Source organism: Canis lupus, chromosome 17 (assembly GCF_003254725.2).
Source record: "Canis lupus dingo isolate Sandy chromosome 17, ASM325472v2, whole genome shotgun sequence".
Taxonomy (NCBI): Eukaryota; Metazoa; Chordata; class Mammalia; order Carnivora; family Canidae; genus Canis; species Canis lupus.
The window spans coordinates 56,843,394-56,858,063 of NC_064259.1; the positions used below are offsets into that span (position 1 = coordinate 56,843,394).

The 14,670-nt window shown below is 40.7% G+C and overlaps 1 protein-coding gene across 1 annotated transcript in view; it reads right to left on the bottom strand.

The window, feature by feature from the left end:
• Positions 1-14,670, bottom strand: part of NOTCH2 (notch receptor 2) — a 160,421-nt gene that overhangs the window by 44,652 nt on the left and 101,099 nt on the right. Inside the window, exons 6-11 of the mRNA XM_025453351.3 lie at positions 8,614-8,847; positions 7,157-7,312; positions 6,410-6,598; positions 5,353-5,466; positions 4,431-4,544; positions 2,533-2,766 (exon numbers count right to left, since the gene is read on the bottom strand). Coding sequence (XP_025309136.1) covers positions 2,533-2,766; positions 4,431-4,544; positions 5,353-5,466; positions 6,410-6,598; positions 7,157-7,312; positions 8,614-8,847 — 1,041 coding nt within the window. The remainder of the gene's footprint in view (positions 1-2,532; positions 2,767-4,430; positions 4,545-5,352; positions 5,467-6,409; positions 6,599-7,156; positions 7,313-8,613; positions 8,848-14,670) is intronic.

The window sequence follows — 14,670 nt, forward strand, 5'->3', positions numbered from 1 at the left end:
TGCATTACACCCATTCTATCATGGACTTGCACCACCAGGATGTGAGCCAGGCATTTTGGATTCTACACTCTGCCACACCATACTGGTCACTCTGTGATGAATGAGGCCATGTTGCCTCACTAAGCCACAAATGAGGCAAGAGTTTCCCTATTCCTTGTATACAAGTGGACACTTTTACATGTGTCTAGCCATTGGCTGATAACCCCCCAATTACCCAAAACTGACCACAGCAGGTCATAGGAGGCTATATTTCATTCAAGCAGGAACAGACACCCTGCCCAAGATGGGCCAATGAGATTTACTCATTGCAACATTGGAATATGAACTGTGGGACCCATGGTCTACAAATGGCTCTGCTTCCTGCTAATCTCTGCAAAGCCTTATCGACAATTCTCACTTGGAATCTGTAAGATACTTCTGTGTGCTTTCAGTAAACTCTTTGTCTATTTTGTAGTTATTGTTTGTTTGTTTGCTAAAGATTCTTTAAACTAGTCAAATTGGTTTCTGTGACAACAGCTACCCATCATAAGACCACGGGTAAAAGAAGCTTCAGAAGGGACTCTGGGTGGTATATCTCATTTTAAGTACCCAGTAAATGAGAACCACAATTATAACCAGCACATTGTAAAGTATCCCTTCTGTTTATACTCATCCAAACCCCAACCTACCAACTCAGGACCATGTTATGAATGGGTCATGGATTCCTCCTCTAGAACTCAAGAGTCTATTCATAATGACTAATTAAATAGACCCATTCATCCAGACCCCTAAGTACATGTCAGGTCTTTCTCCACCTACTACAGACCAAGATTTTTTCATCATGTCTGCATCTCTTTGCTTTAATTCTCCCAAGAGCCACAGGAAAGGATTTGATAGTTTTCTGAAAAATTCTGGATCTTCATTCTATGCTTCCTGCAAACTGCTCATATTTATTTCTTGCATTTCTCAGTGACAGCTACTTACACCTTGTCTTCTCTGTCCTCCCCAGGGAATACACCTGATACATCCTGGCATAATGATAGAATTCCAGAGAAAACAAAGTGCTTGCCAACCCACCACTCACCCAGGTTTCCAGTACATTTGTTATAATGGGGATGATAGCAAAGCCTAAAACAGCCCCACCATTCTAAAGGCATCCTTTCAATTGCTTGTAAATCTCTCAAATTTCTTTTCGTACTGCAATTTCTCATGTCTTGGGGACCAGCCCGGAAGCAAATTGCTTTTGGAAGGTTTAACAAAGATCTATTCAGCCCTTTTAGTAAGTTATCTAAATGTGGGGAGGGGAAAGGCATTTTCAACTGTGAAGGCATGGGATGTTTTTCGTATGCCTGAGCAACTCAAAAAGGACTTTGTTTTCAAACTTGGCATGTACGAGGTCCTGGATGAAGACCAGGGCCTTTGACAAGTTTGAAGAAATGGATTTGGAAATAACAAAATAAAACGAGGGTAGTTAACCACCTCCCCCACCTCTGCCCCCAACACAGGCCATTTTCTTTAAATCTAGAATGAGTTCTCAATAAATTACTCCCATGTATTGGTAGGTTCCCTTCTAACAAAGGTGCACTCTAGTTAATCTTCCACTAATACATTTTCTTTGATCTGAGACATAGTACTTCTCTGTCCATTAACCACAGTTGTGACCATAATTATTCCTCGAATAAGTAAAACAGACTCCAGTGAAACCTGTGAAATGCGTTGCCTGAGAAAATAATTCAACATTCCCCCAGTAAGGAGCAGCATGCCTTCCCAACTAACAAGCAGTCACTCAACCAGAGTTGAGAAACAGCAATGAATGTGGAGTGGGAAATAGCGGATCTGCATTCTAATTTACAATGACTGGGACATGCTAAAAAGTCTCTCCTCTCCCTGTGAATCCCCCTAAATGCCCAAAGCCCACCAGAGACACAGAGTGGAAGAAAAGTGTCACATTAAAGATACTGGATTCTTAAATAGAGAAAAAACTGAAAGCTTAAATAAATTATCTATGAATGTGTCTTGAAAACTGGACTGGCAATGGAGAAATTCATGCACTAAATAACTCATTTTCTCTATGATCATATTAGCCAGATATCTGTCAAGTTTCTGTTTTACTTTGAACTCTTTAGACACAGCAATGCTGATTCATCATGAAAGGAATAGAAGGACAGGAGGGAGGGAGAGGGGAAAGGGCCAGCTTCATTAAATTTGAGTGTGATGGAGGCTAAAGAAAAAAGGACAACCAAATCAAGCCACAAAGCCAAGAGGGTTCCCAATTTTAAATAATAATTTCAGTGTTTTGAAGTGGTATGTCTCCTTCTAATGAAAAACACACACCCAAAATCATCAGTTTTGCAAAGCTATTGTCTCTAATTTCTCCAGTGGCTAGAGACATCTGCCTCTGAGATGTTTCTGGCTGTAGCTTTGACTGTGCATCTCAGAATCAGGATTATTTTTCAGGTATCTGAGCATATGCCATGACAGTGTGAGATATCTGTGTAAACTATTTTGGGGGAACAGTGAAACCCCAGAGGAGACACAGACAGAGCAGCTTACCTGATGTGCCAGGCTGGCAGTTGCACTGGTAGCCATTCACCAGGTCAATGCAGCGACCATCATTCAGGCAGGGGCTGCTGTAACACTCATCTATCTGGTCACTGCAGATGGCACCCATGTACCCCGGGTTGCAGATGCAGGTGTAGGAATCAATCCCATCCTGACACTGGCCATGGTGGCAAGGATCAGGGTCACAGTTGTCAATGTTCTCCTCACACAACACACCAGTGAATCCTGGGAAGGAATTTTATCAAGAAGGCTTAAAATCAAGTTAGACATCCACACCTGAACATAAATGTGGCTGCATCCATTTATCCTACAGACCTCATGTCTTAAACAGTTTATACTATAGCAATGAGAAGTCAACTATTTGATTTACAAGGCAAGCCTAGAAAGTTGTGCTTAAAATAAAGTTTTTCAAATAAAATTTATAGAATTTAAATCCCTTTTTCTAAATGATCAATGGTTTCATTGCAGAGATACTTTAACTGCAGCTTCATTTCATACTGGGCTTCAATGAGGAATAGCTCTCAATATTTTTCCATTATACATTTATTTCTATATTCCTTTCTTCCCAAAACCAACATACAGATATTATATTAATGCTAACACGTACCTTATCTTCCCAATTCTGACCTTAGAGGACAGAGAACTTTTCTTTATTCCTTTCAGACCCTCCCAGAGTACTATGCTTATATACTAAGGTTTTTAATAAATACCTGTTAAATAAAATGAATGAAAACTTATTATTTAAAAGAAAAAGGGGCAAATAAAGCTTCCTTCATTCAATTCATTCTTTTAAAGAATTTTAAAGGAAGAGGGGCTCTCTTTCCTTTTAAACATGAATTCAAGGTTTTTAAACTCTCTCCAGTGAAGATTATCTCTGAGAATAATCTAGCCAGAGGAGGACAAAATCTGGAACTTCTCCAACCAAGGACAACATTTCATGAAAAGAGAAAGAAGTTAAGTGGTTCATCTGACAGGACCTAATCTAAGGAGGCCTAGTAAATGGTAATGTCCCAGTACTACCAAAATATTAATTCTCTGTTTATTTTTGTCATTTAGTTTGCTTTTCTGTCATCAGAAAGGAATTGTGCACATGATGTTTAAAATCCTTTAAGAACCCATCTTCTAAAAAGGTCTTGCATTATACCCATAACTTCTTTTTCTCTCAAGCGGTCATATAAAAAATAAATTGGGAAATCATCTTTTCTAATAATCTCTAGTCTTTCTCTATAATACTGGTCTGTGTAGGAGCAAATGTATAACAAGGGACATTTGGTTTATTCAAATCCACTCCCAAGTGAGAAACAGCCACAGATCAGAAATGTAGAATATTTGTAAGCAGATTCTTTGTCACTGTAGTAGCAGAAATCAGGAAAGAGGACCTAAACTTTCCCAGACATAGCTCTCTCTCCCGTTCAGATACACACCTGAGTGTCAAGGCCTGAGCAGTCTTTAATGCAGAAAACCTCTGCACTTGCACACAATGGCCCTTAGATTTCTAGGCCTTTGTTCAATCACTTGCCTCAAGAAACACAGAAACAGGTCTCTTGCTGAGAAGCCCCAGGGAAAAATAGCTCTCAGCTGGAATTCTTCCCTTTCCCAAAGGAGTAAGTCAAGCCAGCCAGAAACTCATCACTGCCAAAATTTGTCCCAGAAAGACATGGACACCAAATGGAAATGTCCAAGCCAGGCCACTATTGTGGTGGAGAAGGAGGCAGGTGTTGTAGAAGGAAAACAGTGAGAGCAGCGAAAAAAAAAATATGCTAGAAGCAGCTCTCTCTTAACAGAGGGGCAGCCCATTAGTGGACTGGCTTGGTAGGGCAGCTAGAAGACAGTCTCCTATTTTGTTCACATGGACCTACCAGGGGAATAAAAAGTGAGGACAATCTTACCTGTGGCACACTGGCATTCATAGCCATTCGGGTGATCAATACACTTTGCCCCATTCAGACATGGAGTACTGGAACAGTCATCAATATCAATCTGGCAAACTGGCCCAGTGAAACCTTGAAAGGGCAGAGTGATGACATAAGTCAAAGGACTATCCTATGTCTATCTATCTAAGGTCTACCTATGATGTCCCATGAGAAGGATGCCCAAGAGGGTTGGGTTACACTACCAGCAGAGCTTAAACCAGTGGCTCAGCAAACATAAAATTATTCTCCCAAACAGGTAACTGAGATAACTGAATAAAGCTCAGGGCATCAGAGGCAAATGCATGTGTCTCCACTTGTTTTTTCCCAGTACAGATTTCACTTCTAGTTGAAGTAGGGACTAAATGGTTATACATGGAGCCCTCAAACAAGTGAGTACAGCTTCAGAGGAACTGGAACTTCTTTGAAGAAACACCATGAGAGGCTATCATTTCTGGAAGAAAAACTGGCATAGCAAAAGGAGACACAGAGCATTCTTTGGGAAAAAAAAAATTGACTTGTGCAGTCTGTTTTTGGACCCAGGGTGAAATATCTAAAAATAAAAATCTCACAGAGGGGCTTTAAGAATATGACCCATAGGGAGGGAAAAAAATCCTGAATAGCCTACAACCAAGGCTTCGGTGAGGTATGAACTTTCTGAAATATATACACAGACAGAGAGGTCATGGGCCAAACAGAATAGACTTGGACTTCTGGCCACAAAGGATTTGGATGATACACTAGCTGAAACAAACTCATTTCTGTACACACTCCTATCCCAAAGTGCTCACTTTAATGACTTCCTCATGTACAGCCCACACACACACTCTCCTCCTCCCTTCCCTGTGGTCACTCAGCTTTGTGCTTTCAAAGAAAATTGGGGCAGGTGGTGGGCACTTACCAGGTGGACATAGACACTGGAAGCGATTGACTTTATCCACACACTGACCATTGTTCACACAAGGGTTGCTCTGACATTCGTTTATCTCCAATTCACAATGTACACCTTTGAAACCTTGAACAAATTGGACCACACAAGTGGCTTAGAAAGACAGAAAGGCATATTCTAGCCAAGAAAGCACAAATTTGCAGAGTGGACTATTTCCTCTATGAGCATGAACATTTCTGCAGAAGTCAAAGGGGACTCTGCCATGATGGGAAATAGTCATTGCAAGTATCAGCAAGATAGGAGAATACTGCGAGATACCCATGTCACTGTGAAGAGGGAGAAGAGGTTACCTCCAAAGACACTGGTAAAACATAGCATGTCCCACATTCTCTGACCTGTCCCTGTTTCACTTTCAGAGCTGTACCAGGCCCACAGGGTCGCCAGTTGATGTTCTCAAAGACCAGCTGACCTGGAGATGCAACTGCTCTCAGGGTACAAGTCAAGATCAGGAGGGCCTCCCAATGCTAGAGGAGCTAAGCACCTTAATCTGGCAAAGCAGCCACTGCCATATGTCTTTTATCTAAGGATTCAAGAAAGTTTCTGTAGAAACTATTTCATACATATAAAACTGTATGCACATTACTACGGATAAATGGCAAGTTCCTACAGAAGCACGGGTAAAATAATTTATATAAATGGAACAGTAAAGTATTTATAATATATCAAGAGATCAGAAAAGCTTACTATTTAAAGGATTCTTATGGTAAATCCTTTATTAAATCAAAGAGTACTTGCATAAAAACACTCACTTCCGAATTTTTCTTACATGAAACTGATGTTGATATAAGGACTTACTTAATTTGGTCTCCATAGCTCTAAGAATTCTTGCACTGCGTACTCTAAGTAGTAGTGCTCTAAGGAGCACTACTCCTTAGAGGTCCCTTTGGTTGGGAATGCCGCCATTATTGGGAATTAAATGCTGACAGAGTTCATAGAATTGCCCACCCTAAACTGAAAAGTGCATGGCAGTGCCCTTTGTCTAACCCCACTCACTGATGGGCCCATGTACCTGGCATGCACAAACATGTGAAGCCTCCAATCTTATCCAGACAGGTTGCATCATTCTGGCAGGGGTCGGAATGACACTCATTGATGTCCATCTCACAACGAGGCCCTGCATAGCCCTTCAGACATTCACAGTGGAAGGCACCATCTGTGTTCACACACTTTCCTGCATGCTCACAAGGATTGCTATTGGCTGGAAAACACAAGCACTGATTATTGGGATCAAAGCACCTGATGGACTTTCCACAAATGTGGATTACAGAAGTAGGTCTGATTGTTACAGCATTAGGGCCAGGCCTTTAATAATCTGATTCTCAATTTCGTATTTTCAAAGGAGAGGAAAGGAAAGGAAAGAGAAAGGAGAAAGGAGAAAGGAGAAAGGAGAGGAAAGGAGAGGAGAGGAAAGGAGAGGAAAGGACAAAGGAGAGAGGAGAGGAGAGGAGAGGAGAGGGGAGGGGAGGGGAGGGGAGGGGAGGGGAGGGGAGGGGAGGACAGGACAGACTAAGGTAATCTCAACTCTCGTGCATCTCTGCTGTTCTTCTGCCCAAAGTGTCGTCAAGGTGGGGCTTTCTATTAATAATCAGGTACAGCCCTTCCATATATTCAATTTTCAGAACAGAGTATATGTTCACACAGAAAGGTTGTTTAACAGTGGGCATGTAACAGGAGAGATCTGAGATTTTGCTTCTGTCTGAATGCTTGCTGAGCTCTATAGATACCACGAGGAATAGGAAAAGTTCCACGTACTCACCCATAGCACACTCATCCACATCTTCTGTACAATCAGCCCCTTTGAAGCCTTGAGGGCAGGTGCAAATATACTGCCCGTTCAGGGGGTTGGTATCACACAGTGCCCCCTTGTGGCAAGGATTGCTGATGCATGCATCATCCAGATGACATAATAGACCTGGGATGGGGCAAAAAGAACAAAGAAAAAATGTCTCTTACCTGAGGAAGAGTTTTCTCTTTCATGGAGGAGGGAAAACCTTATGGTCACCTCACCAAAATCCAATATGGAGATTTAGAGGCAACTTCCCCTTTACCTAATCCTACCTTAGGGACATGCTACAGCTAGCAGCAAGCCAGTAGTTTCTGCAGACAACCTTGCTGCTTTGACCCTAAGCCCTCAGCTAGACCTCTCCTCAAGGGTCAAGTCATCCACAGGCCATAAAGTGAGATGGTTAGACGATGAAGATAACTTTTTGACAGTGCTACTATATTTAGCAAATAAAAAGAGAGGATGCCCAGTTCAATTTGAATTTCAAATAAACAATGTTTTACTATATATTCTAAATATTGCACTCACTTTATATTTTATTTAGCAATCTACTTTCCCCCAAATTATGCTACCTGATGATCAGGGGCCACCTTAAAAGGAAGGAAAATAATAGCTGAACATCATCAGCCTATACTAGGGCAGCCTTTTAATCATGTCAACATTCCTGGCTCAAGTGCCCTCAGCACTCCGAAGGTATTACTAGGCCCCACGTTCTGTGTAGTTCACATGGGAACTGGATTTTCCAGTCTGCAATTAGCTTAAGAACAGGTAACCAAGGCTTCTTCTACAAAGCTAGGGGTGGGGCTTTCAGAAAGGCATGGATATGAAAAGTCCTGGGCACAAAGTTCTCTCAGTTAAGCTAACTTCTTCCTCCATGGTCCTCCCCTTCACTGCTCTCTACTCCTAGGACTGGGAGCTGTTAACTTGAGAGTCTAGAGCAATATTAACTTTGCAGTCAGTAAAATTCCTCCCTTACAGGAATATTTCCATAGACACTGAGGGCTGGAATGCATTCAAATGCTTCTCTCCTCCTAACTCCTTCAAAGTAAAAAGTTCCTTCTCAAAATGAAGTCCCTAAATCCATTTATTAGTAATTTTATCTTAATTTCTGAGAAGTTTATCTTAATTTCTGAGGTGCTTTTCTCTCTCAGATCTTAAGGTGGTCAATAAATGCTCCTAAGGCAATAGCCACTAACTTCCATTTTTAGGGTATGAAAAACTGAGGTATACAGATTTGAGATGAGAGCCAAAAGTCCTCAAGAAGAAGACTAATTTCATAGTACTTCGGCTAGCAATTATATTTCCAGAACACTCTTGAGTAATATGTTCCTACAGATGCTAATTAAAAGGACACAACTTGGGGAGTCAAAGAGATCTTGAATGCTCTCTGGCCCCTTCCCTGAACTCCAGTTCTGTGCTGCTGGCCTTACCTGCCTTTCCTTCTGGGCACATGCAAGAGAAGGAGGCCACACGGTCAATGCAGGTGGAGCCCGGGGTGCAGGAGGCAAAGGCACAGTCATCAATGTTCTCACTGCAGTCATCTCCACTCCAGCCATTAACACATACACAGCCATAACCCCCATTGCGGTTGGTACAGGTGCCTCCATTCTGACAAGCATTAGGTTGTAGCAGACACTCATCCACATCCTCTGTGCAGAACTGTCCTTTGGGGGAAAAATGTCTTTGATTAGGGCTCTCAAGTCTCAAAGGATTAATACAATACTAGCTCCCACACATTCTTCACCCTCATGTGACCTGCCTGAAATTAAGGCAAGCAGATCTCCCTGCAGACTAGGTCTCCAAATGAATTTTAAGGCTACCATGGCTCATCCAAATGATATTTATTTCAGACAAATAACTTAAAGAAGAATGGAAATTGCTATCCCTAGAAATTATGACATGAGAATTGAGCCAACCTATCAAGGAGATTAGTCTTGTAGCATCCTTGATTCAGTTAAATCCCTGAGACAATGAATATGTAAGTGAGAAGAGTGAGGGAAGAAGAGCATATGAGATGAGTAAGAAAGATTGAGGAGAAGGACCTTACACATCAAAATGTCAGGGCAGTTATTCTATGTCCCTGCTGTACCAATGTTAACATCCTGGTTATGATACTATACGATAGTTTTGCAAGATGATGTTACCATTGCGGGAGCCTTGGTATAGGATACCTCTCTGTATTAATTCTTTTAACTGCATATGAGACTAAAATTATCTCAAAATAAAAGGTTTAATTAAAAAACAAAAGAAGGGCAAGCACAGGTAGAGAGAAGAGATGAAGGACAATGAAAAGCCTTGGTAAACTGTGGAGGTGAAAGGCAACACTGAGATGATGAAACTGGAGCAAACTGTGCATAGCCTAAGGCATCCAACCTTCAAGAACATGGATTTGTGGAGTAAAACACAGAAAGTTGACACAGGGTAATAGAAGATAGAAAAATGATCAAGCTGATCAGCCCGAAAAAGAGCCAACTGAAGGATGATATACCAGACTGCTTATGGATATAATGCAGGCCACTACAAGAGCAAAGAATGGAGGACTATGGAAAAGACTCTCAGGCCTTTGGACAAAGGAACAAAAGTATGTCTTCAACTTATAATCAAGGCATCTTTGATTAACAAGCAGTTTAGTGCCAGATCACTTGAGTTATAAAACAAGTTAATGAATCGTCCTTATTAATACCAGTTTCAAGAGCTACGAAAGGGAATTCATATTCAGATCATCTGAATTCTCTAAAACACAACAGGACAAGTGACTGAAACTTTAAAAAATCTCAAGGTGTCCTTTAATTCTTTGTAAAAGAACTCAATGAATAATTCAAAAAGGCATTCTGGTAAAGAGACCTCTTAATGAAAAAGCACATGATGTTTATACTCAGAAAATGCCAAGGCTATCCCTAGTCCTCAGAATACCAAATAATAATTCAAGTGGCTCAAGTATTTTCAGAAGGGCTTCAATGTACCCAGCTGCATAGCCATCATTGCTAACAGAAGTTAGTTGTGTCTGATCTAACCTAACTGACCATCTATCTTTTACCCCTAATATATACATCCATTATTATAGAACTAGTATCACTCTGTTGTACTTATCTGATTGCACATCCATCTCCCATCATTTGCCTACAAGCAACCTCAGTTCAAGAATATATTTTTGTATTTGTAACTAAGATCTCACTGCCCAGGATGGCAGGATGGGAATTTGGGCATCTCTGGAACTCTGTGCTCATCACCTTCCTTCTGTGTGCTTCTCCTCAACCCCACTTCATCCATATAATTATTTTTTTTACAATAATTCTTGAAGGAGCCACCATGTTTTTACATGATCGTGCTCTCCTACTTGAGCTGAGAGATCCAGGATGGGTATCTGATACAAGCTATATCACTGTGTCCCTTTTCTAAATTTTTGGACTAGGGACTCTTTGCCACATGGACCAAAATGATAAGTGGGCTGGTGACAGACAAAATGATATGGGTAAAATCAGAAGTAAACAGAAAAACAAAATCATGGTGGCATTCACGTTACTGGTTCCAGTTATTCCTGAAGCCCAACCGCTCCTAATGAGAGATGGCCCTTCCCACAGGTATCCTAATTCCAGATGGGGATCTGTCAACTGCAACTCACAGTATTAACTAATACAGACTGAATGAGTGAGTACATGCATTGGCAATCATTTCCCCCAAGGCAGATGATGTCATTTATTACAGAACACTTTGCTCCCTTACTATATGGGCAGAATGCTACCTCAGAGTAAAAACAGATGTGTAATTAGGATACAGATGGGATTTAGAAATGAAAACATGCCCAAGAAGTAGGTGAAAAGTGGCTGTAACCTGGAAATTACTGAGTTTTGTCTCTTACACTTTGTTCAAATATCTATGCTACCATCAAACCAAACTTATTTGCTTGAATGTGAGCAATTTGATGTTATTTTTCTTTTTGACTGGCTCTGTGATAACTCTAAGACACTGAGTGTTTAAAAATATCTTACATGTATTTCTTACGCAATATAATATCCAGACACTTAAATATTATAGTAAGACAGACTAGGTAAAAACAACAACAACAACAACAAAAACAAAAACAAAAAACAAAAAAACAAAACAAAAATAATGCTTGGAATGGGAATTTGGCACCCCTGGGAAAGGAAACCAAGAGTCATTGCTTACCTGCAATGAACCAGGCATTGTGCTTGAGCTGTCACAAAACTTATCTCATTTATAGTTGAGGAAATAGGCTTGGAGAGGTAAAAAAACAAAACAAAACAAAAACAAAACAGAACAAAACAAAACAAAAACTTGCCTAGCATGCGGCAGGGAGTGCAGGAGAAGTGGTATTTAAAACAGAGCTGCCTGCCTCTAAAACTCTTAATAAATACTTGAAGTGTGAGTCTGACCATATGAAAACCATCTTTGTGCACCATGGCTTCCCAAGTGCATGAAGGCCTAAGGAAGTAGAGAGGATAAAGAAGGAAGGGGAGGATTAAAATCATTACATGATCAGATTACTGGAAAAACTTAGGACTCAAAATTACTATCCAAAAATAAAATGTACTTTTAGGTACAGTTCACAACTTTTTCAATGAATATTGTTCTTAAAGATTAGAACACCTGACAACTGTGTATCTGCTAGATACGGATTGTTAGAGAAATCAAATCTAAATAGCTGAAAGCATACTGACTGGCTCACAAGTTATTTTCTACAAAGTGGATCATTTTTCTCTAAGATTCAGGCACATTTCTCCAAAAAAATATTCCCTTCCAGGCTCATTTCTGCCAGAATGTTTTTCTCTGCATTCCAATTCTATCAACCAGAATGAGGAAAACGGTAACCTGGGTGGCCACCACAAGTGTATGCTCCAAAATTCCCAGGGGAATGTCTGCTAAGATACTGCAATTCATGCCACTACTTCTTGCACAGGAGGAAATCAATGCAGAAGCCTAAGAATAAGAAATATAAGAGCTGGAAAGGTGAAGTAACCTTCCTAAGGTCATAAGCTAGTAAATACGAGCACTGCCATTCAAACCCAGACCAGCCTGACTCCCAAATCTACTGCCCTTCTCACTGTAGCACAGTTAAGTTTCCAAGCCTTGGTTTTGATCAGTAAGATCTGCAGACAAGGTCCCTGATCCTAGGGTGTTAAAGCACACCAAGAAGGCACAGAAGCATGCAAAAATTAAAGAACATCCTTGGTACAAGTGAATAAAGGCAGAAGATCACTACATATTGAAATAGAAGGAGCTTATGGCAACCATCTGGAGGGGTTGGGTGCACTGTCTGAGGTCATTGGGCTTTCCCACTACTCCACAACAAGAAAGCATAAATGCGGGCTCCAGGGAGAAGGCAGGCACAGTGAGGGTGGTAGAGCTAGGTTTTGAAGACATCAAAACAACTAAAAGGTATTCTCTGGGTAGGGTTTAAAAGGAGAAAAGGTTGGAGATCATTTAAGGTTTTGAATTCTAGTATGAATTCTAACGTGATACAACAAGCAAAGGGGAGTTATTATAGGCTCAGGGATAGGGGAAGACATGATCAAAAGTGGATTTGAAGATTAGTCTGCCAGTAAGTAGTATATAGGAGAGACTAAAAGCAAATGGTTCTCTGTTAGTAGGGAGAAGATGAGAGAGTACTGTTATGAGCTACCTAGCATATAAACACATCTGGTAAAAAGGGAGAGCTGTGTTGGATCCATGTCCTCCTCAGCTACTAAATCTTCCACCCAAACAAGTCTCAGCATGGATATCATCTGTGTCAACACATAAACTTTGCTGGTGAACTCCCAAAATATGTTGCACAATGCTCAGTTAGGCAAGTTTTTCAGGACATCAATTATCCCTCTTAGTAACTGCCACCTGCCAGATATTGCAGGCTACTGCCATTTAACATGAAGACTAAGGCAGTGGGCTATGAGGCCCTTCCCATGTCCTATCAGCAAAGGAGAAAAGAAATAACTTGTTTTTAGTAACTACTTTCTCTACTGCCACCATGAGTTTGGGCTGACTTGGTACCAAATCCTTGGCTGCTACCTTAAATACTTGGAGCCACCCATAGCTCCTGATAACTTTCTGGCTGATCACTTTTGTCTCTTAACTATATCACAAATCCATATCTTTCCTTCATATATTTTACTCCAGATACTGTAGCTTATTGCTGGTTAATTAAACATTAAGTTCTTACTTAGAAATTTCTGCATATCCTATTCTCTCAGCCTCAAATATTCTTCCCCTCTTATTTATACGGCTAGTAACTTCTCATCCTTTGACTTCTCTTATAACTTAACTAGATCTCCAAAATCACATCTCCAAAATTTTCTCCATCACTGCATCTATTCCATTCAATCCATCCTGCCAACATCAGAAGTTGTACTTATTTATTTATTATTTATAGTCCCTGCCCCCATTAGACTCTAAGTTTCTTGAAGATAGAAACTGTGTCTGCCACTCACCTCAGTTTACATATGTGGCACTTCACTAGACACTTGGTAAGAGAGGTGAAAGACTTAGACCTCAGATTTAATCTAACATGTTCATTTCACAGATGAGGAAAACTAGGGCCAGAGAGGTTCAGTAACTTGTCCACATTTGCACAGCTAGTTGGAAGAATGTTAGAAATTGACAAAATTAAAAATGGAAATCATTAAGTTCTAAAAAGGATGTTGGGGGTGTGAGGTCATAGCAGATCAAGTTAGTCTTCTAAATAAGGAAGGGGACTCGGACCTGGCTATTGAGAGACAGGGCAGGATTGAAAAACACAGGGAACGAGCAAGACGCTTCAGTAGTGCTATTAATGAAGACAATACTAATAACCCACCACTGGAAAAATGAGAATACTGTATCAGTTTTGTAAGAGTAGGTTGTTTTCATGTTGATCTTTTCTTACTAACTCATCCTATGGTCTTAAAACGAAAGGGTAAATACGTAAGATTATGGGCACAGCCTCCGGCAGTAAATATAACAGAGTAACCCGAGAGGATTGTACTGAAATGGAAACAGTGACCTAGGCTTCATTAGCAACAAGCTCTAGCCCAGTGAGCCGTGGACCACTAAACAGACATCATTTATGAGTTGCAACACACCAGGATACAAACAGCTCATTATGGCTCCCCCAAGGTACCACAAACAAACCATCAATCTGACTTGGAATTACAAGTGACTGGGAAGTGAGAGGAGGGGGAAAAAAAGAAAAGAAAAGAAATGATCACTGAGCCTTAGCACTTCGGGATAAAGTCCTTATCCTTCTGGTCATCTCTCAACTGTGAAGTGTGTGGGAAAAACTTTTATCACATCAATGGCCCTGTTAAGGGTCAACTCTCATTGCAACAACACATGAGGAACATATAAAAAATGAGTTTGCCTGGCCCTTGTCCTAACCCTGCTACCTTCTCTTCCATGGTTAAATCAAGAGAATTCAACCTCCAATATCTCCTTCCAGCCAGCAGTCACCCAAGCTCCTGGGTGTGGAGTTCAATCTTTTCATATCACAGCAGAGC